The 25286-nt window shown below is 31.7% G+C and overlaps 1 protein-coding gene across 1 annotated transcript; it reads left to right on the top strand.

The window, feature by feature from the left end:
* Positions 1–6835: 6835 nt before the first annotated feature.
* LOC106467056 (WD repeat-containing protein 89-like) lies at positions 6836–23063 on the top strand (the record flags this gene model as incomplete). Its single annotated transcript, XM_022395160.1, has 8 exons — positions 6836–7122; positions 11791–11886; positions 14314–14405; positions 15357–15441; positions 16083–16132; positions 18767–18878; positions 20707–20770; positions 22921–23063. Coding segments are annotated over exons 1-8 (653 nt in total), but the record flags the coding sequence as incomplete, so codon positions are not given.
* Positions 23064–25286: the final 2223 nt, after the last annotated feature.

The following is a 25286-nucleotide window of genomic DNA, read 5'->3' as shown; positions in this document are numbered from 1 at the left end:
GTTGAACATAGGAATCGAGGTCAAACGTATACAAATAAATAAATAAATTAAATAAATATAAAAACTCTTTTACAATTATTTGTTATGTCATTATGTAGTTACACTTATTCGTCCACAAGCAGAAAATCACGTGTTTTTGTTTGTTTGTTTTTCTATCGAAAGTATAAGTGATAATATAAGTTAGCATATTTCACACATCTACTATATAAAGACGAAAAGCCATTTGTCTGTCACGCCAATATCGCGGTCGTTGCGGTACCGATCGACACGCAACTTGCACGAAACGACGGCACTTTCTGCCGTGACAGGCAAGTTTCTTTTTTAAAAAGTCTTCTAGCCATGTATAAATATAAAACGGACGATGCGCTAATTTAGGCATATAATTAGATTTGAGGGTAGGTTGGTAGAGATCGTGATGGGTAGTTAAATCGAATCGGGTATTGCTGGCGCACAAAAATCATAATCATTGGCTGAAATTCCTTGTTACGTTTGCTTGGTTGTCAAGGAGACACGCTGATGCAACATCACCAACTTTTATCCAATCGGAAATCTCAGCTACAACTCTATGTTTTACCCGCAGCACATTTCAATTTTGAAAATGCTGACATCAAAGCGCGCTTCTTCGGCTCAGAAGGCCATCAAAGCCAAAACCAGGAAGCAAGTCCAAAGAGAAGACCCCAAAATTAAAAATAAATTTCACTGCTTTTACCATCACAATTAATTATTTGTAGGGTTAATAAGTTGACCAAGTAAGAATATGTCTTTAAGAATCAGTTTTTCGCATATTTCAATATATAAGGAGTTATATCAAAAAGAAAATTTGAACATAACTTAAAAAACATACAGAAGTCTAAATGCTAATCAAGCAATACTTAAAGGAGATGACCAAATATTTATAAAAAATGTTATTTTCGTGAAATACTAGAAATAGGATAGTTATTCTCCATACATATATTGTTACTGGATTATAATCAGTATTTAGAAAACATGTTCATAAAACATTTATTTAAAGATAATTTTGAGAAGAAAAAAAACCATCTCCCTTCATATGACGGGCATTCAGCTGAAGTTATTATAAAGGAAGTTTCCATGTTTGATCATTTACTTCAGGTAAAACAATTACGTAATAGCACACTTTTTTTGGAGATGGGGGATAAGTGTAACGATGTGTTGCTGGGGGTATAAGTGTGACAATGTGTTGCTAGGGGTATTGGTACACTTTTGGGGGAGATGGTGGATAAGTGTAACGATGTGTTGCTGGGGGAATAAGTGTGACAATGTGTTGCTGGGGGGTAAGTGTGACGATATGTTGCAATAAAGATGATAACAAACCTCTAAACTCACTGAAAGGTTTGTTTCGGATATTCGCGCAGAGCTATGCTCGAGCTATCTGACCAGCTTCAGGGAAAGCAGCTATTCATCAGCACCCACCACTAGCTCTTGTCTGACCGAATAGTGGGAGTTGACCTTCATCTTCATAAGTTACAGCGAATCCCCATCTCACCAAACATGCTCGCCCATTCAGCCATAAGGGCGTTATAATGTGAAGGTCAATCCCACTATTCGTTGGTAAAAAAGTAACCCAAGAGTTGGCGGTGGGTGGTGATGACTAGCTGCCTTCCCTCTAGTCTTACATTGTTAAATTAGAGACGGCTAGCGCAGACAGCCCTCGTGTAGCTTTGCGCGAAATTCAAAAAACAAAGATAAGTTACCCAAAGTGCGAAGTGCAGTTATGTGGTAACGGAACGCAAACCATGAACCCTCGGATTCATAGTCTAGCATGCTAACCACTAGCCCATACCCAGGGCTTGACCAAAATGGAAGTTTTTAGTAAGAAGATGACTAGCATTTCAACCACCTGTTTTAAAAGTACTGCGAACAAGACCTTTTTATTCAATACCACGAAGTACGTCAGAACAAAGCATGGGTTACATGATATTATAACTTCTTTTTCACTGGGCATGCGTAAGGATTCAGTTAAAAACTACGCGTGTAAAATTATTAACAGTCATATTTTTATGTCTCATAAGTTGCCCTAAGGTGAATTGTGTTTCGCCTTCTCAAGCTTTATAAATTATTATTGTAATGCTGGCTTGCCTGTTAATAACGTTACGAAATACTGGAAATATAAACTGAACAAAAAAAATCATGTATTATCAAAACAGTACATTATCCTGGGAAATCAATATTTAAAGGTTAGTATGTCTGTGTACATACTGTCATGTTCCAGATTTTTAAGTTAAAGTCAACTTATGTTTCATGTTTCAATATTTTATACTCTTTCAATGCATATTATGTAGCCAGAACGAGCTTTTGTGTTATACATGAGAGGCAGTTAAGCCTAGCTTCAACCATAAAACTACGTGAATCAGGGGGGAAATGTTTATAACTAACTTAAGCTTTAATGTATGATAATTGTATAAACCTTGTTTTTAAGAATTCTCCCGTTTTTTTCCCCACATCTTCTTATATTAGGTTTTCAAGCAAACAGTAGCTATAAAGTTTCAATGTTCTAGAAACTTCAGAAGCCTTTCTTCTCGGAATGGGTAAGTACATTCCTTATTCGTTGCGTTACTTTTCCATTAATACAACGTAGGGGAAATCATCATGCAGAGGAAACACTGTTAACCTCTTATAACCTTCAAGTTGAGCACAAAACAAAAGTCTGATGTAGCAATCTCTGAAAGTACACTTTCAGTCATATATGTCATATGTATAATTAATATGGCAGGGTTAAGAAATACATACCATAAACTGTTTTAATACTATAACTTTACTTAGGAATGATAAAAATGTGAAAATTGATGTGAGCATCTTAATAGCTTGAATTAAAAATTGTGCACATTTTATGCAACGTTCACGAGCTATGGGCAATTAATTTTAATTAATGCCTTCGTTAGTGGTAATTAGACTCGTGACAAGACAGTTGGTACCTTTTTTTTTTGAGTTTTAAAGAGTGTTTTTGGAAGAGTGTAATATTAGTTTATTAGCGAGATAAATTCACCATTAAAGCCAATATCAGCATGATATTCAGCACACTTTAATCCTGCCACATTAACTGTTTATGTTTCCTCTGCATGTAAATTTGCCCAGTTTTAAGGGCCAGTGCTACTTTAAGTAAGATCAGTCAAAAGAAAAGTTTTTTAAGTAATATTTATCAGGGCTATAGACAGTTTCGGATCCATTTCATTGAGTTGAGTTTGCGCTAACCTTCCCTAATTTAGCAATGATAGACTAGAGGAAGGGCAGCTAGTCAACAACACCCACCGCCAACTCTTGGCCTATTCTTTTAAAAACGAATTGTAGAATTGACTGTCACGTTATACACCTCCCTGGCTGATAGAGCGAGCATGTTCGGTGACGGAGATTCAAATTCACGACCCGCAGATTGCGAGTCGAGCGCCCCAACCATTAAGCCTCATTTCCTCACTATTGGTAACAGCTTGCCATGGGAGACTGGTTTGAAACATACACACTAAAACTGGTGAATTCGATAACCTAATGAGGCTCACTATTGGTAACAGCTGTTTCAATCCAGTCTCCCATGGCAACACACACTAAAACTGGTGAATTCGATAACCTAATGAGGCTCAATATTGGTAACAGCTGTTTCAAACCAGTCTCCCATGGTAACACACACTTAAAATTTGTAAAATCACTAACCTAATGAAGCTGACAACTGGTAACAGCTGTTTCAAAACAGTCTCCATGACAACACACGCATAAACCGAGGAAATTATTAACCCAATGATACTCGATACTGGTAACAACTGTTGCTAGGTAAGGACACATCGTTGATCAAACATCCCATTGCTGTACAATAGACTTAATGAATGGTTTGGACCTAGCACTAAATGGCTGTAACACAAAGGGTGTTATAAAAGGCATGAAATGGCTCAACACATCTTAAATCATATCACCACTCAAAGTGATACAATGTTATGCTTTGATACTAAACGTACAATGAAAAGGGTTATCACGTTTGGGGTGGTCTTTTTTTTGGTTTACGGTGTTAATGTGGATATTGTGCACGTAGAAACGTTATGCATGGCAAGTTTCAACTCCGTGCGACACACACGAAGGACTTGATCTCCCAACACTTCAAAGGTGGGAAACGCGGTGTTTGGAAGCATGGTTGAAGATGAGCAACACTAAGTATCACTGGCTCCTCCCACAAAGGGCTCAGTAACGTTAGTTGTCTGGATTGGTGAAGTTTCTTAGAGCAGAGACTGTTAACTGTTTCTTCTCCAAACTGAAATAGGGTTTGGTTTGTTTTGAATTTCGCGCTAAGCTACACGCGCTAGCCGTCCCTAATTTAGCAGTGTAAGACTAGAGGGAAGGTACCTAGTCATCACCACCCAACGCTAACTCTTGGGCTACTCTTTTACCAACGAATAGTGGGATTGACCGTCACATAATAACGCCCTCACGGCTGAAAGGGTGTGACGGGGATTCGAACCCGCGACCCTCAGATTGCGAGTCGAGCGCCGTAACCACCTGGCCATGCCGGGCCCTGAAATAGGGACCCAGTACTGACTGTTGAGACAAAGACTGCCTTCAGACTATTGATAACAAAACATTTCAGAAGAACTGTAGCAATAGAGTAGCAGCCATGATTCCGGGGAGGGAGTGCTCCACGTGGTTTTTGTATTGGAACAGCAAGATCTTTACAGTGCGTAGAAATGGGGAACTTTACACTTTTGTTGATAGATGAAGCTATTGAGCTTTTAGAATAAGAGAAACTGTGGAATATTAAGAAACAGAAGGAAGTACTTTTTGTGTAACATAAATCAGTTGTGCTGCAAATGCAACCCGGATTCGAACTTGGGGTGGGTGGGTATAAGAGGTCACTGGGTACAACACGCGATAGTCTAGTTTTATGAAGACAGGAATCCAGATACAGTTTCACTTTTGAAAAACAAGTAGGTATGAAAATGTCGACAGGAAATGCTGTAGATACAGATTGGCTTTGTACAAGAGTAAAAAAGTGTAAACGCTTGGAATATCCACTGAAAAACAAAAATCAATGTTTCTTAAATTACCTGGCTCCTTCGCCATTCATTCGAAATGTTCATAAATTGTGGATAGTCAATAGGAAGTTTTGAAACAGCTATTTGTAGGATAACAGATTTATTTCTGTACAACTCTATCTGTGAGATATGATGACGTACAACATTTAGGATAAAGGTGCCTTCAAATTGTGGATACTCAGTACAAGTGTTTCCCACAACAAATACATATTGTGGAGTACGTGGTTGAGTATGTTAAGGCAGCTAATCATCACCACTCAGCGCCAACTATTGGGCTACTCTTTTACCAACGAATAGTGAGATTGACTGTCACATTATAACGCCCTTATGGCTGAATGGGCGAGCATGTTTGGTGGGATGGGGATTCGAACCCGTGACCTTCAGATTGCGAGTCGAACGCCTTAACCACCTAGCCATGCCGGGCCATGGGGTATGAGGAGGAAAGTTTCTCAACGCTCGTTTCGACAGTCTGATTGTACAGTAATCCATAGGCGCTGTGCACTATAACTTAACTAGTATGTATTTGAAATGGACTTCATACCCACTTCATTCTCTAGCTGTTTGGCGTATTTGACGGTTGAACAGAACGTATAACTGGAAGGCTTAGCTTGGTGAAACTACACCCTATTGGTCTCATTACCAGACAAAGATCCTTCTTGATTATGATGCGTACTGTTGCCTTGGGCACGTATACATCTTTTGCCGCTAACATTTATTTTCGTGGATTTTCAACTGTTAAAAAACGCTACACTTTACTTACCATTGTTGGGCTGTGGCTTATTTTATATCTCTTTCTCTGGGTGGTTGCCACGAGTTGATTCGTATTCTGTTTTCGAATTACATTAAGTACAAGGGGGTATCCCCTTATTGGAAATTCTAAATCTTCAAATATTTTACGTTGGAAAGGGCTATTACCTACCAACACAATCAGTTTGTGGTGGCATCACTTTCTCTACGAAACTATCAACAATATAGTTATGATACATTCTGTTCCACTTTATATCGGCTGTAGTTTGTTGATTTGCATATTCGAAATAATTTCAGTATAAAGCAGCTAATCATCACCACCTACCGCCAACTCTTGGGCTACTCTTTTACCAACGAATAGTGAGATTGACCGTCACATTATAACGCCCCCATGACTGAAAGGACGAGCATGTTTGGTGGGATAGGGATTCGAACCCGCGACCCTCAGATTACGAGTCGAGCGCCCTAACCGCCTGGCCATCCCGGGTGGTATCTGCCATCAAGAACGACAGAAACAAAGCCACGTAAAACTAAACGATTTCAATGGTTTTCTGAAAACGCGATTATATCAAAACTGCATGGAAAGAAGCTAAACGAAAATTGTTTAAAATCATATACTAATAAAGATAGTGGAAAACATTTGATCGACCCGTATATATCATTTTGACTGAGTTTGTCACACATGCTGCTTTATGAAATCTTATTATTAGGTATTTTAGAACAACAAAAAGAGGTAATGTTTTTTTCATTTTCCCAAATTAAATTTCCATGATATTATACTTAATTTGAAAACATACTTAAGTAATACTCAATTTATTTCTGATTACAATGGTGAGATTGTCTTCTTTAAAGGTTCAAATGAAAATTTCTCTTGCATATGTTTATAACATATTTAAGAGATTTTGAAAATTATGATAATAGCTTCAATAGATTTTTGTTTGATTGCATGTATATATATATATATATATACTGTTAAATAATATGTTTTTTTTTATACAATTAGCATATTAGAAAACCATTAGATGGCGCGATGGGTATAAGGTATGTTATACATGTGATTGAAATATTTAAGTAAAAGTGCATGTGTGAATAGCGATTTAAATTATTCTTTATCAAGTTGTATATTCCTTTTATGAGAGTATACCTAATATTTTAGTCACGATTTTTTATTAACAGTGATTAATTTAAAGTGGGAAATCGGCCTCTTGTTTTATGTCAATATCACCCTCAACTCTGCCAACCTATACAATTTACTGTCTGCACGTGTTTTATTATTACTATTAGGCAGTATAACTAGTATATGTATAACAATAATTGTAAACTGGCTGTGAGTCATGACTGCTCAGTAAGTAAAACTTGTTTCTGAAATTTATTCTGAGTTGGAAACAGTAAAGTTTTGTTTCCTGTTAAAAGTAGCACTTATGGAATGCGATACGCATACATTTATAACTTATAATACCTATATTAAGATTTTTGATATAAATAACTGAAACTGGAAAATAACTTAATAAGTAATTAACATGACTGTTTCTATGATATTCTAGTTTTCCACTATAATATTAAAATTAACGGTAAAATAACTTATTAAAGTAAAGGTGACAAAGTATTTTTATAGTGAAATATACAGACAAAGGGGATTTTTGGTCTGTCAACAGTTAAAGGCTGTCTTTGCACACCCACCCTCTAGAAACGTAAAAAAAAAAACAATTTTCCTCTTAAACTTTAAATTCCTGTAAAGTGCTGACCTTCATTACTACTGATACTGATAGCAACTCATTCCTTAAGCCAATCACCCTGTGTAATAAAAATAAAACTGTCATAACTGCAGGCTGTTCTGTCTTTTTCTAAATCTTAAACTTCTGTACTTTTGTTCTTTAATATTCATGATACTGCACAAATAAATCAGGTTTTTATCCTATTAATTATATGGATAATTTTGTAAACTTCAATAAGGTTACCCCATTAATATAACTCTTTTAATCTCTTGAACTATCCTAATACTATTCCTAGTAGCTTTCTTTTGAACCTTCTCCAAAGTTAATACTGAACATGTATGCTCTTTCACAGTTTCAGTCACTGGGACAGTATAATGTGATGGTCAGTCTCACTATTTGCTGGTAAAAAGAGTAGTCCAAAAGTTGACAGTGGGCAGTTTTTACTAGCTGCTTTCCCTCTAGTCTATTACTGCTAAATTAGGGATGGATGATGCAGATACCCCTTGAGTAGCTTTGCACAAAATTTAAAACAAATCAAAGTTAATATCCTTCCTTAGGTATGGAAACCATGGTTGTATGTATTGTTTCAAGTGAGGCCTTTTTAGTGATTAGTATATAGAGAGAATTACCTTGTGACTTTTGATCAGTATGTTTACTAATAGTCCTTACAATTCTAGTAGCTTTATACTAGCAACAGAGCACTGCTTTGATAGTTTGAATGACTTCACCACTATGTCAAGGTGTTTTTATTCAGTTATGCTATTGAATTGGTTCCATTCTATGGTTATGTATTAAACTTGTGAACCAAGTTATGATAACCCAAAAGTATTGCCTTGCACTTGCTGTAATTAAAGATAATTTTCCAAATATTAGTCTAATATACCAGTTAGTCATTTTTATCTCTACATCCCCAGGATATCTAGAAATACCCAAGAGTTTAACATCATCAGCAAACCTAAGTATTTTACTAACTATGCCCATGTGAATATTAAGGCCAAGCACTTACCCATGAGGTACTTCACTAGTAACAAGAGTCCAATTTGACTGTGCTCCATTACTATATTAGTAACAACCTTTTGCATTCCCCCATCTGATCACTGTACAAACAAGTAAGTAGTCTTCCTCCATCTTTTATCATTGTGATGTTTTTAGCCCTTCGTGTACTAAGTTATAAATATAATATTTGAATACATAACTAACAGGTAACATCCTAAAAAAAAAGTTGGAAGGCAAAATTTGCCTTTGGTGAATTCACTTAATAATTATCTAAAGCTTCATTTACTGTACTCTAGAATTTATTTCTTGTGGTGGGCAGAGCACAGATAGCCCATTGTATAGCTTTGTGCTTAACATCATACAAACAAACCAGTGCAATCTTATCACTTCCTTTAAAAAATAGGACTAACATTAGCAACTCTTCAATCATCAGACACCTATCTATTGTTTATTAACCTACCAAATATGAGTGAGAAAGGCTTAAGTTATATATGATCTTTGGCCTCCTTTAAAACCCTGAGAAGAACCTTGTCTGGTTCTGGTGCTTTATACTTTTTTAATCTTAAATATTGTCTTCTTACCACCAAAGGATTAATATCTATGTGATTCAGGTCATTTCCATTATTTCACATATTTCAAGAATATTGCTAACATATCTTCTAAAATATAACACAAGATAACATTTATAAGCTCATTTATCTCATAATTTTCAACAAAAACCTTGTCATCAGCATCTTTTAAAGTCTTAAGTCTCCAATTTTAACATTTTGCTTACATTTAACATACTTAATAAAAAAAAAAAAAAAACTTTACTGTTTTAACATTATTATCCAGCAGTTTCTCGTAAGCCTTTTTAGATTTCCTAATTTCTTTTCTCATTAGTCAAATCCTTAGCTTTCCCCTATTTTGTAAATCTTCCAATCTATCTGTCAGTTTAAACTTCTTAAATTATGGTATATCATCTGTCCCTAATTTTCTACATTATTTTTCTAAAACATGAAACACTATTAACTGTCATTTACTCAAGTTTATCCTTCTCTTCCTCTAACATGTAAATATGAGCTAAAGCACTCAAGTGCATGTGTTTGACAAAGCTTATAGTCTTACATTTACTTGTTTTAGTTTTTTGCTGCAAAGTGTATTATTTAGTAACATATTATCTAATATTACTTATTTATTAGTATTTCAAAAGTTGATAAGTGCATGCTTTATTAAACATAAAAAATTTTATTATTATAATTTTGGAATATAATATACCATTTACTTAAGACCCCTTCAGGACCTACTTTATTTATTTTTTGTTCAAGCTATATAATTAAAAGTGTAATGTGTGTGCATACATGGGAAGCTTTTTGAACTTCATTAAACTGTGTAAAAATGAAATTAAAAGTTGGGAAGTATGATGATGTTACCATATAAGCATGGGAAGCTTTATAAACTTAATTAATATATCAATAATAAAATTAAGAGTAGGGAAGTACAGATGTTGTCATCACTACATAAGGAAGGGGTGGGTGTAGATAATACTGTGCATTGCAAAGGGAAAGGTATTTGGGGAATGGACTTATCATCTATCTGAGCCCCATCTCAGACAGTAGTTTTTATGTGTTAAGATTTTGTATGTGAATTGCTTCATTTGTTTATAGACACTTGGAATACTGGTACAATCACCCTGTGAGTTTAATACTTACCTCCGATACCTGGGTTTTGAATGCATTGCTAGATCTGATGTCTCTTATTAGATAAGTCTGTTTGTCATTTTTGATGGTACTGTTTGTCTCAAACTGTCTTTTGCACTAGAGGTGTTTGGTCGGTATTACATGTTATGGAATAGGTTTAACCTCGAAGTCATTTTGACGTCCCCATGGCCATCAGATTTGTTCAGAATTCTACATATCTAAACTCATATGCAAGTAGTTTAGACAGGTCACTTAACTGTTTTGATTACTTTAAATACACAGCACTGCCTTTACATTTTATAAACTTTGTGAATTCAAATGCAAAATACCACAACCAAAAAAAAAAGTTTTGTATGCAAAGAATGAGTTTCCCTTTAGTTAATCATTATACAGTGTTCTTACTACCAAAGATAAAGTATTAAAAGTACATTATTGTTATTAATTTATGAGTGCAGAGTGTATTTATTTATTTAATTTTTATAGTAATATCATAATTATACAGTATTTTAATTATTTTAAAGCACTTTAAGTTTTCTCAGTCATAGCTACGTGAAGGCTTGAATTCAGCTCAAAGCTTAACTTAAACTGAAATTCTTTTAAGCTCAAATAGAAAAAAAACTTACATAATCCTAACATCTTAAAGTAAAGTTTTCTTAACAGTAAGATTAATCCTAAATAGCCAGAGATAATTGCATATTTATTATGTCCAATTATGAACCCTCTTTTTACATTTTTGTCTTCGTACAATGTGACGACATTGTTTTTGTGCTTGAATTCACTTTTAGTTTCCTTTTTACAAGATTGTAGTTTGTTGCAAGATTACATCACTCTAATCAAAGCATATCTGATAGCTGTTCTGTATATATATTGCTTTTGTTAATATCAGATGACCTGTGTTTGCAGTTGCTACACATACTTGACTCTGTTTTCCCTTTTTTCACTATATGTTCTAATTTTGTTAAAATGCTTTTAAGATTGATAATCAGAACATTAAGTGAAAGATTAGCTAAATATAAAATGATTTTACAAGAGATGTCACTATGTTAATTAAAAATGTGAAATAATTGAACCTTAACCTGGTATAAGAAATTAACTCTTAAAAAATAAAAAGCTTAAACTGAAACAGTAATATTGGCAATGACTTAGAGTGCTTATTAATTTTGAATTTATCACTTTAGATTTGGTATATTTGGAGGAACAGTGATTATTGTAAAATTAATTCCTTTATTCATAATTAATTATGACAAAAATTAGTAATAATGCATGATTTTTGCTATGATTTACACAAAAACAATTTGGAGAAAACTGTGTTAGGCCTTGTTTTAGTGCTAGAACATTAACTTGAACAAAGTATGCTTGTAATTATCTTGTTGTTGATAGGAGGAAAATCCTTTGGATAATTGGGAGTGTCAAACACTCTCCTTCAGACACTAAATTTAAAAAGTGTTAGTCAGCTAATTTGTCTTATGGAAAAATCAGTGAATAAGAGACTTTAGAGTATTAAAACTTATGGAAAAGAAACTGACCTAATGATTTGTTTATAGGTTTCAGTAAACCATATCAAAGCAATTACCTCAAACGTCTGCTGAATTAGTTATTTTTATCTCTTACCATGGGTACAAGTGATGCAGTTAAAAGTATGTACAGTTTGTCAAGTTCTATCAATATGAAAGGAGAAGCCCAGGAAGAGTTGTATATTCTAGACTTGGTCATTAGCAGGTATGTAGAAGAAGTATAATGGAAGCAATTCATACTGTATTTTAAAAATATATACATGTACATGAAAGAGCTTGTCAGTCGGAGTCTTTGGCCCTTCAGGATAATGATTTAACTGTGTGAAAACTATAAAATGCAAATCAAAAGAAAGTCAAGAATAGAAAAATACTTTTTAATGTGTAGAATTTTGACAGAAGAATAAGACAAATATCTCAATTTACCAATGAGTTGTTGAACATCATCTCTTACTAGAAAAACATTATTTTTTTAAGTGTTTTTTGTCAATTATTCATCATAGACTTGTGGTGGTTTAGTAAATGATGTGATTTTTTTGTGTAGACCTGTGGATCTTTTATTTCTGACCCTCTGCAACAGCTCTCATGTAACCCTTTCTAATGTGGTTATACGTCTTCCTTCACATATTCACATTCCTCCTCCTTTGTTGTTGTTATTCTTTTCAGATGGTTTACGAAAAGATTTGGAATCTAAAGGCCTTGTTAGCTCTAGGAATGGTAGATTTAGTGTGATTAACATATTACTTCTTCTTTGCTTTCACTTATATATTCTCAGAATATCAACATTTTACCAAGTTTGGATAGCCTTCAGAGTTTCTTTACTTTCTCATTTCATCATGTAATGAGACAGGCTGTGTTAGCCATCTCAAGATGATCTGGGTACTAATACATGTTCAGTTTTTTTGTTTTTTGTCAAGGTATTTGTGGTCTCATCAAATACTTCTTTCTGTTTGATTTATATCATCACTATTCATTTTCAACTTCCCATACCCCATTAGTTACTCGACTATTTCAACTTAATTTAGGTGGTATTTTGTGTCACATCTAACTTCTTGCTTGGAAGTTCTTCTTCTTCCTGTGTCGCTGGAAGATATCAGAGTAGTGAAACAACTAACTTAGGGCATTATTGCTTATGCTACATGTAGGGTGATATTTCTAAGATTCTAAATCTCAATTCTGCTCTCCAAATTTCTTATTAATCTCGTTTATAAAGACCCTTTCTATGACGTTTGATGAATGTTAACATGTTCAATTTGTCAAGGCTCTCGGTGTATCAATTTTTGATTATATTTATAATTTAAAATTAGCAGGCTTAAAATTGGCTTCTTGATTAGAGCTGAGCAATTAACTCAATCAGTATAATAATTTACCTTTGAACATCAACTACATCAATTAGTGTCATGTAAAATAATCAGTTCATTGAAATTATGATTAAATTGATTAATAAAATAATCAAGTAATGAAAATTAGTTTTTGTTTTGATTACTGTTTTTCATTATTTCAACTATCCAATAGTCAAAATAATTCCAATTTGATTTCTTAATATTGATTAATTTAAGGTTATTCAGCTTAATTGTTCAGTAACATTACTCAATAAAATAATTAACATGTCAAAATTAGTGTTTCTGATTATTGCCCAGATCTGTTCATGAGATTCATAGGATGGCTCTGATGGTAGTGATGTATATATGAATTATAAAAGATATTGAGAGGTCATCAGAGTGATTATGATACAGTCATATCAAGTCATGCTACTCCAAAACAAAGATACATAAAAATATCAGCATCAATGAAATGTGATGTTTGATTCATGTCCAGATGTTACCTTAGTGTGTCACTGTGTATAATTGTCAACCTTATTCTGTACATTTTGTATAGTCTTTACTACTAATAGTTTTAGTGCCTGTTCTCCTAAACCTTTACCTGTTTATATTTCTCACTTCATATAAAAATGGAATTGTCTTTTCCAAAATTCTACTTTATTCTATTGTGTGAGAGTAAATTTGTCTATGTCACACTACTTAGTTTGCTTTTAATCCACATGGTACACTAGAGGTGTTCTGTTCATGAAGAAGAATTATTAGTAGATAAGGATCTCTTTTGACAAACCAACAGATTTTGATGTTTGGATTGAAACAAAATAGCAGTGCTTTTTTAAATAAATTTCCCCCAAACACTTTATTAAGACTTATCTAAAGAGAGAACAATAAACCAGTTATTATTTGTCTCTAAACTTTGTAAGTTAAATAATGTTATTGAATGAACTTTAGAGGCTCAAAAACCTATACAGTAAGTTTAATAATTCAAGCTGTTGTTTCACAAAATTATATTTTTTCTAACACTGTATAATTTAAAGTATGTTTGCTACATAATATTACAGGCTTTAGCAAAATGCTGCTTGCAATCAAAAATATTTTCCACCTTTTAACAAGCAAAATGTTTTTAATTTTCTATCTTCCATAGTTTTGTTTTAAGTAGTTAACTCAATGTAAATATGTTTGTTGAAAAATATTCTCTTCAAGTGCTATGAAGAAGAAACGGTTATAACGGTTATATTATTATTATTATTTTTTAGAAAAAAGTTTTGTTTCTTTTAGTGAAGTACAAACATGATTTTTTTGTTTGATAAATCTAGGAGTTCAAATCCTTTGGTGGCAACAAGTTTATCTGATGGAAATATTCAGCTTTTTAAATTAGAAGGACTTCAGAAAACAGATTCTATTAAAAGTATGTACTTTGTAGACTTAAAGAAAAGAGTTGAAATTGTTAAATACAAAACTTGTTACTGTTTCATAAGCTCATACATTTTACTGTAAATAGCAGAAAAATTAAAATTTTATTGTTTTATGCTAGCTGTTAAGACAATGAACCATTGATATCACACCAGTAATTAATACAATACTGTTGTCAAACTGTTAATTAAACCAGTATGCTACCGATAACACTCCAATAATCAAAACAGTTTACTTCTTGAATCACACTGTTAATCAAAGCAGTTTACTTCTTGAATCACACTGTTAATCAAAGTAGTATAATTCTTATATCACACCATTAATTAGAGCAATATGCTAATAATACCACACCAGTAATCAAGACTTTAGTACTACTGATATCACACAGACAATCAAAATAGGCAACTACTGAAATTATTCTTGTAATTAAAACAGTAATAACAAAGTATTTTTGTTGTACCTTACTAAACTAGCAAAAAGTGTGTAGTCATACCAGTCAAGTCATCATTCCACATTTTACTTGAGAGTACATTATTAAGTATAGCTGAAGTTATATCTTACATAAAAGTACTTAAAGAAAAAAATTATCATAGTAAATTAATAGTTTTCTTATAAAGTAATATTATTAACAATAAAAGTGTCTCAATTCATATCAATATTTTATTATTGAATTAGTACTTTAACATATTTTTCCTGTTCACAACATCAGCACTAAAGCTTCTAATGTTGAGTTAACACCTAATCCATGTGTTTCTTAGTAATTATGGCATTGTACTTTTATCATCTTCATAATCAGATTTTAAGAAGACACTTATTAAACAGTGTTATAATATTAGTACAAAAACTTTTATTTTGCAATATTAATATCTTGATGTTTCTTGTTTCTGTTGGTTTTATTTTGATTATTAATGTGGCCAGAAATTCTCTTTCTCTCTCTCTATTTCAGGGCATGGAGAAGTTTTAACTGGGATTAGATTTAGTCATGAAAACCCTCAGATTTTATGGTCATCCTGTAGTGATGGAAAAATTTGGTAAGTACTGGTAAGCAACTATATTTCAAGAGGGATAAAAATAAGCTCTGATAAAAAAAGAAAAACAAAGTTAACAAAAGAGAATAGCATTCTACCCATCAATTTTGAATAACTTGATATGGGTGATCAAATTATGGTTAACATTTTAGGAACTCTGTTTTTGTCTTGTATCTCGCTCCAAGTCATACTTAGAGCACCAGGTACTAAAATATTAGCAAATTATTAAATTAAGAATATAACATAACTGTCAATGGGATGGATGTGCCTGTTTAGGTTATTATATCTGTTCCATTCTTGGAGTGATTTCTGTGAAGCATAAAAGCAAGTTTAATTTCAAATATAATTAGTTGGAGAGTGCATTGTTGCAGCCACTTGTGTAAAGATTGCCGTAACATCATAACAAAATTTTTCGTTTTTTATCACACAAGTGATTGTATATCAAATAACCAAAAAACTTACAAAATATTTGAGTTTTATAGAACCACGAAATAGGTGTTGTCACTGAAGTAAATCATTTCCATTATTAATTCGTGATCTTCATGATTCTTGTGGCTTTTCTTCTCTTTGGTGATATTCATGTTTTTATTTATTCAGTGGTTAGAAGTATTGAAGTTCTTTTTTTTTTTTTTTGTTTCTGATAGTTGTTGGGACCTCAGGCAAGAAATAAATAAGCCAGTTAAAGAGTTAAAAGGTTAGTCATAATTTTAAAGGCATCAATAAACTTCATACTATTAACAAGCTAACTCTCAAAATTGAAAATGAAATATACACAGAAAATTATTAACAAAATATAAATATTAGAATTGCTATATATATAACAAACCAAATCTCTGTTTAGAATTAACTTTAACAAAACAGGTCATCAACAAATAAGTGTCAGAGTTTAAAGGTGAATAAAACCTGTAAGATCATCTACAAATCACATAATGAAGTAGCAGATAAGGAAAATGACTACCACCAGACTTCTCATAAAAAAAAAAACAATCAGTAGTTAAAATAGTAACTATAACTCAGAGGGATAACAACAAACCAACTCAAGAAAAAACAATATATATATATATATATCTTTAACAAAAACATTATTCTTTTGTTAAAAAAGATAAATTTTGCAAGAAACAAACTTGGTTATTAAAAATGAAATTTGACAGCAAGAAACAAAGTTACTTGAGTTCAAATAACAACAAATCAAACTCAAGAATGTAAAAGGTATATAATTCTGATACAATATCTCTCACCTCCACTCACAAAACGTTTTCTCGACTTATATTTCCCTCTATCGGCACACATTTTTGCTTACTACCAGCCTTAATACTCCCACTTATTTCTGCATACTGACATGCAAATGATCATGCAGCAACCCTCCACCAATAGGAGTGTGACACTACTCCTATCATAACTAGCACCCTCTTTAATCTAGCAGCTGGTAACAACTTCTCGATTTGCAGTCTTATTGGATAGAAGTGTTTTTACTTGCAGTTTGTTTCATGTATCTACAAGTTTTTATTTCTTAATTTTTCTACTTCAGTTGCATTGTTATTTACTGTTTTTATTCTCTTATGTGGAGAGTTATGAATTATTTTATTTATCTTCTTTTCTCTTTCTATTTTGTGAGTTATGCACTCACAGTTTCAGGTGGTCATGACTACAACTGTTCTTACTGCTGCAACAGAATTGTAGACCATGTACAATGGGTCGAAACCATGATTCTCAACCAATGAGGTGATGGCATTGGTCCATCGGGTGTTGACCAATTTCATGCAACATTCAGAACAAACTGATACTTGTCCTATCAAACCTTTTCAGGGTTTCAGTGATCAGGAAGTTTTGGATTTGGACAGTTTTTTCCCCCTCCTGAATATGCCTCCCCTTTCTCTTACTTTTTCTGACACTTCTCCACCATCCCTACTCTGGCGTGCATCATCTTTCTGTACCTGCACTCCATCTTTGTCTGATCCCTCACCTATAGAGCCAGACTTTTGCATGTAGCTTCCTTTATTTACCGTCCTTTTAGTCCTTCCTCTGTGGTGGTTTACCACTTTTAATGGTAGACATACCGCTGTTGGTCTGTCTGGAGGGATTCTTGGTGTGGAAGTTCCTCTTCCCTGTCGGTACTTGTTCTTGAGGTGAAAGATAGAGGACCCTTTTCTTACTGTGGAACTAATGTAAAATTCCAGATGCCACTAGGTGTTGGTTGAGGTATAACTCCCACTTACGGCTTGTCACACCCAAGCCACTACATCAAGGGGTGCCCCATTATTTCTGTAATTTTTCTTGGGGTCCCTTCCTTGTTTTTGCCCTTTTTTGCAACATATTACTAATGATTGTAGAGTTTATCTGGCTCAGAAATGGTGAAGTTTCCCATGAATGTATTGTTTTTAGTTCCTTCTCACATCCAACGGTTTTCCTTTAGGCGCTTCCTTGAGGGGATCATCTTCTCACTGACCCTCCACGTGTTCAATATAAGATTCTGGCTTTTTGTGAGAGGAGGTAAGACATTGTATCAGAAGTTAACATTGTCTTGAACTGAAAATGTATTTCCCACCCATTCTCTCCACTTCTGGTGTGGTTTGGTGTAATCTAACCAATCTCAAAGTAGTTACCAGCTGCAAGATTAGAGAGCGTGCTAGTTACGATAAGGGTAGTGTTACATTCCTGTTGGTGGAGGGTAGCTGCATGATCATTTGCATTAATATGCAGAGATAAGTAGGAGCATCAAGGTTAGTGGTGAGCAAAACATTTCACCAATAGAGGGCAGTGTAAGTTGAGAAAGCTTTTTGTGACAGGGGTAAGTATCAGAAATACATTTTCAGTTTAAGAAAATGTTAACTTTGGATGGTCATCAGGGAATCAATTGAAAAATTGGCATATGAATAAAGTATTGCATGGTACAAGTAATTTGAAATGATAAAATTATATATTAATTTAGTGGGTCATTTAATATACTAAATCAACACTTTGAAAAGGTGTTGCAAGACAGTACATCAGGAACTCTAACCTTATAACAGTCTGAAAGTAATGTAAAAGCTGCATGTCATCTGTTTTAGGTAGGAAAATTAATCAAATCTTTTTTTTAATAATTATATTTTTATATCAAATTAATTTCTAACAATATTATTGCTTATGGTAATTTTCAGTTACATTATTAGTTTTGTTTGTTGTAAGTAAAAGTTTTTATAAAGTCTTGATACCACTGAATTATAATAATATTTAAAAAATTAAAAGTAAAATTAATTTTATGAAACTTGAGACTGAATTTCTAGTTTTTAAACAAACTAATAATATCCTAATTTAATAATCAGAAGTGTAAATCTTTTATCAATTTTAGACACTAGTGACAATGAAGTAAAACCTATTAGCTGTTTTGATGTTGACTTGAGTGACACCTTTGTTTGTGGTGGGACTGAACTTATCAATGAAGATAGTTTTTTACTATTTTGGTAAGTTTTACAGTAAGTGTAGTTGACAAGACTGATTTTTATGTAATCCCATGCAGAAATTTAAAGTCTGAATTAGACAAGTTGAAAAAGTAATGGATCTGGGGAGATGTCTGATCTGTAGTAATAGCCTAACATTCAGTACATTAACCAATCTTTTGCTATGTCTCATCTTAAATTTTCATTACATCTCATAGACCTACTATTGTCAATGCCTATAAAACATTTAAATTTTAATGTTACTTTCTTTTTATTTTCTGTTTTTAGTTTCTAATAATAATCTAACAGTTAAACTTGTGAACAGTATTAAATGATATTCATATATATAAAACCTTATGTGAACAATAGACAACCTTATTTACACATATTCATCATTTGTGTACAGCCACATGTTTGTTTGTCATATAATATAATATTCTTGTTGATGTATTTCTACAAAATGAATTGGCGTAGGTTTATAGAGTTTAGGCAAAAAATATGTTAGAAATTTATCATTTATTTAAAAGTCTTGTTCAAGAATATTAAGTGAAGGACTGTATGATAATGCAGTGCTATTACTATGAACTTGGACATTTACTACTTTCACATGATCTTGTGCATAGTTACAAAAATTCATTAATCTTCACACATAAATATTATTCATAAAGTAAGCTATTTTCATGTTTGAAAATGTTTCTGAACCATTTTGATGTGAAGATTAGTTATAAAATGACAGTACAAGTACAAGCTACCACTGAATATAGTTTCTTGATACATTTGAGCACTAGTGTACAGAATCTCTTTTGGTAAAGCATTAATCAAACAACAAATGTAAAGAATATACATTTCATTGTCAGATATATGGTTATAGAAGTCTTATAGCTGAATTGATGTAATCTTTTTCATATATTGTACAACTGTGGTAAATCAAACAGAAATTTATATACACTAAGAAAATTACTTACTTCAAACTTAATTCTGAAATTCATTTGTTGAAAAGTGTTACACTGCTGGAGTGGTTAGGAACATAAACTGTATGATAAATGGAAGAACTGTGACAATTATAGAAGGTAAAATGCTACATATGTTTCACAGTAGAGGTATTTTGATCTTTAATGTAATACTTTTTCAAAAGGTAATGAAAAATCAAAAATTAATCATTTTGAAAACTTATATTATTGTACTCTAACTCTTCATGAACCAATGTTTTGGACGATATATGTTCAGGTATTTATGTGGGTGAAACGTGTCTTAAATTATGAAGTAATCCATTTGAGAAAATGGTATTCAGAGGAACTTTATGTATTTGCATATGTTAAAGACCGACTTCTGTGAAATTTGACCATATCCATACCTATATATTTTTTTATCGCAAAAGAGCATTTTAGGGTATTTGGCTTTTTAGTTAGACTTATCATTTAGATTTAATCACCTTGAGGTGGCATATATTACAGTATGAAACATCTTTTTCCATATTAGATACGAATGTTAGAAATGGCTGGGAAAACAAAGCTTTAAGTTCAACAAGTAAAGTTCAGTGTCTGAAATTTCACTTTGCTAAAGAATTTTTGCTTGTTGTTCTTGAGTAATGTACATAAATTCTGGTATTAAACTTAAATTAAAAGAAAATAAAATGTTAAAAATCAAAAAAATTTTAATTAACAAAAATTATAAAGAAGATTAAAATTTTTGTTTTAAAATATTTGTTTCTCATTGTTTCAGTGTTTTTATTTTCCTATTTTTGGCTCAAACTTTGATGGTTGATAGTTGCCATTATAGTTTGACTGGTAGTAAAATAATTATTATTTGTAAAAAAAACATATCTGTATTTAAACTTACTTATCCTGTTCAGGGATGTGAGAACATCACAATTATTAGGTGGTTACTGGGATTCCCACACAGATGATATAACTGAGGTAAGAAGGCATTTTTTCATTAAAATTTATTGTATTGATGATAAATTTTTTTAATATAAACATTTTTGATACCTTGCAGCAGAACAATTTGTTCCTTTATCATTAAGATTTACATCTGAGAAAAAAGGTGTTTAGACTATTAAAACTAGACTTTAAAGTTTTGAATATGTATAGCAAAATATATATATTATATATATATATATAAAAAAGGTACGTATATATATATATATATATATATAATAGTACTTTTTTCGTTAATTAGAAGACTTGTAACATAATACAATAGCATTTCCATTTAATGAAATACATAATAATCCTCAGTGTGATTTAGATTTTCTTAAGTTTTGCTAATGGCAGAAGATATGGCATGGGAAGAAGTGTAAAGATACAGGAATAAAATGTCTTAAATCCTTGTCAAAACTAAAAAAAAATGTTGTAACACATCACGCATGACTAATTTTTAGTAGTCATATGAGGGGAATACAGGAGTCTGTAGTAAAGAACTTGACTTAGTGAAAATTGTAACCAAACTTCAGTTAAAAAAAAAGAATAATGTCCTTCTTGCCATTAATTTAATAATCTTTCTTTGCAAGTTATGCTTAAAAAGAGCTTGATAGATTTTTCTAAAAACATTCAGTGAAGTTGCCAACTATAAGTACAGTTGAAGAGGACCTAGTTTCTTGAAACTTGCATAGAATGATTCAAAATATACAACACCACGTGTATTCACACTGAGCAAGAAGCACTGTAACTGTTTTAGAATGTCAAAAATTATTTGTCATATCTAACTGTATTGAGCAAATATTCACCCAAGTCTTATATAGATCATTTGAACTATTCTGCTATTGACTCAGTAGATTATACTGACCTCATGACCCAAAAGTGACCATCAGAGTTTCAATACTATAACTTTTAAGCTGTTTTGTGTATCTTCATGAATTTTTTCAAGCTTTTAGTAAACATTACAAGTCTTTTGTAGACAAGAAATAAAATTTGAGCAAATATTCACCCAAGTCTTGTATAGATCATTTGAACTATTCTACTATTGACTCAGTGGATTACATTATAATACAGTATACATAACCCAAAAGTGACCATCAGAGTTTCAATACTTTTACTTTTAAACTGTTTTGTGTATCTTCATGAATTTTTTCAAGCTTTTAGTAAACATTACAAGTCTTTTGTAGACAAGAAATAAAATTTGAGCAAATATTCACCCAAGTCTTGTATAGATCATTTGAACTATTCTACTATTGACTCAGTGGATTACACTGACCTCATGACCCAAAAGTGGCCATCAGAGTTTCAATATTATAACTTTTAAACTGTTTTGTGTATCTTCATGAAATTTTTTAAGCTTTTAGTAAACATTACAAGTCTTTTGTAGACAAAAAATAAAACTTTTTAATGATATATTTTTACTAAAAATTTGTCAATATAACCTGAGCGATAAAAACAAAAAGACATGCCATATGACACACTTAAAGGCATAAACTAATTAAGAAACAAAAACCTATATAATATTAAAATTTGAATTATAAACTATGTTGTGATGCCAATTTTACTGGCATACAATGATAATAAAGTTCTTTAATTAAATTTAAAAAATAACTAAAATATTGTGGTATGCTCCCTTAGACCTGTCTAAAGTGAGAGGGTTAAGTCATTAAACATCAAAGAAATGAAAGGATATATGAAAATACTAGGTAAAGGTTCTACGAATGATAAGTGAATAAAGTATGTGTATCAGGACTGGTCAAAGGTAAAAACCTGGAAATTTCAAATAAATGACTTCTTTTACTTTCAATAAGACCATAAAAGAAAACCCTGTCAAATTGTTCGACTTTCATTCTGTTTAAAATTATATCCATAAATGTATATTTTGTCATCCAACAAAACTGACTTTTTTATTGTTGTATACTGCTTTTTTATTTATGTTTTACTCATGTTTTTTTGTATTATTATTATATAGAATCTATTTGTTCATTGCACTGTAGTGTGAATAAAGCTTTATCTCAAACTATAAGATAAATCTCTGACATAACAATGTATAACATTAAAAATATTTTATTATAAGTTTTAGACATTGAACCTGCTAGTCAGGAAGTTAGATATTTATTTCTTATATGAACTCCTACGTGATATTTCAGGTTAGATACCATCCCTATAAACGAGATGTTTTAGCTTCTGGATCAACTGATGGACTTATCAATATCTTTGATGTTAAGGAGACCACAGAAGAGGATGCTTTGCAATTGACATTAAATAGTAATTCTTCTGTTGTAAGTAATCAGTATTTCAAAAATAAATTTTTATTTCTGTAATATTTAACATTGTCATTTGACATATAGTTACTCTGAAATTATCATCTTACATTTATGGTTTGCTTTATATTGTCTGTTACTTTTGAAACCATGATGTAATTTTCAGATCTACCTCTAAAACTTTCATTTCTTTCTTTGTTACATTTAAAGTTTTCATTTTCAATGATGTTACTGTAACTTTCTTTTTCTGTTATTTTATAATTAATGTGACAAAATTACATGTTAGTCAGCCATTTCTCTTATTTTGATACTTAATTGCTACATTTCTCACATTTTCTTTATCTATTGAAATAATACTCACTTTTGGCTGTCCTGAAAGTGTATGCCTACGTTACTATCTAAACAGAGGTAAGCAAAAGGTAGATGTTAATATATTTTAGTAAACATTTTGTACAACAACATATTAAAAGATTATCAAAGTTTTTAAAAAAGTCTAATGTTAGGTCATGAAATAACATTATAAGTTTATTTATTGATAGTATTAGGTATGTTAAAGTTTAGTCCTAACTAAACTAAAGCAAAAAACATACTCAAGTTACAATGTTAATTTATCTCTTCATCAAATATAGGCTGTACTTAATATAGGCTTAACTAATTTTAGATCTAAGACAAGTGGACTTACAGATTTTGGTGTCTGTGATTTGAGTTCTTTTGTATTATTCTAGAAATCCTGTGTTTAAAGATGTTTTTTGCAATAAAAATACTAATTTGACAGCAGATGTTTCATGGGCATCTGTTAGTATCTAATAATGAAATTGATCACAATTTCATGTCAAACACATTTCATTTATTACATTTTTACATTATATAACAGTTTTTATTTTTTCACAGTTTACATCAAACTGCTTAATTTTTTTAAATGTGATGTGTAGTAAAGCACTCAGAATCCTCTGTTAAAGATAAGTATTTCTGTCTTCACCCTATGTATTTGAATTATTTTTGTTTTGTTTTGTATTATTATTATATAGAATCTATCTGTTCATTGCACTGTAATGTGAATAAAGCTTTATCGCAAACTATGAAATAAATCTCTGACATAACAATGTATAATATTAAAAAATTTTATTAAGTTTTTAAGCATTGAACCTGCTTGTCAGGAATTTAAATATATTTATTTCTTATATGAACTCCTACATGATATTTCAGGTTAGATACCTTCTATCTGTTCATTGTAGTAAAGCACTCAGAATCCTCTGTTAAAGATAAGTATTTCTGTCTTCACCCTTTGTATTTGAGTTTGTTCACTTTTTGCATGAACTGAGTTACATCAAGTGCAAGAAGTTTGTGAAATATCATTCTCTATCTTTAAAATATAGGCTTTTGTTTCTTTCTGTTTCAGTGTGCCTGGTAATTGAGTGAATTCAAAGAGAATTGTGTTTCCAAAATGATCCATTTGTTTCTAGATAAGTTAATTTTTTTTTTCCTCTCAGAATCCCAGTGTTCTTTTTCACTTATGTGAACATTGACAGAATGCACATTTCAAATGACCATTTGCAGTTTGTTACATAAACACATTTTGGCAGCAAAATTTTTATAATTTCTTTTTGTTTTTAGAGGAGAGTGGTTTTAAAAGTTCATTTTTATAAGCCTGTGATCTACATTATTTTCAAAAATTTGATAATACGGATTTTAACTTTTTAAGTTCTTTCTAAGTTCTGTTTGAAATAGATAAGTTTACTTAATATCTAGATATTTAATCCAAATTTTGTATATTGAGTTTCTAGTTGCTTTAGTGAAAAATTTGTTTGAGTTTTTTTTAGAGGTGCGATATTAAGTTAAATTCCTCATCATTTTGACTTAAAAAAATTTACAACAGTTCTCTGACATCTATGAACTTCTGGATTAAAATATTTTTCTTTAGTCTAAATGTATGTATGGGTTTATTTTAAGCTTGGTCTGTAATAGTACTTTTAGATTTCTCCTGATAATTTGTAATGTAGTATCTTGAAAGTATTTCAGTCCTTATTCTTTATTTTACTGTGGTAGTTGAAGTAGGGTGAGTCATTTCTGACTGAGAGTCATACTATTACACAACAAATAAAAGTGTGAATGATTGAGAAGTTAATGACATTCTCAATTATAGCTGGTGTATTTCTGTCATCAATTTTTATCACAGTCAGTCTCTCCAGCGTTCCTAGTATTTCCTAGTTTTTACAAAAAGCTCCTAGTATTCCTAGTTTTTTTTTTTAATT

Source organism: Limulus polyphemus, unplaced genomic scaffold (assembly GCF_000517525.1).
Source record: "Limulus polyphemus unplaced genomic scaffold, Limulus_polyphemus-2.1.2 Scaffold2472, whole genome shotgun sequence".
Taxonomy (NCBI): Eukaryota; Metazoa; Arthropoda; class Merostomata; order Xiphosura; family Limulidae; genus Limulus; species Limulus polyphemus.
The sequence above is the reverse complement of the archived record's forward strand: the minus strand, read 5'-3'. Positions and strand labels throughout refer to the sequence as shown.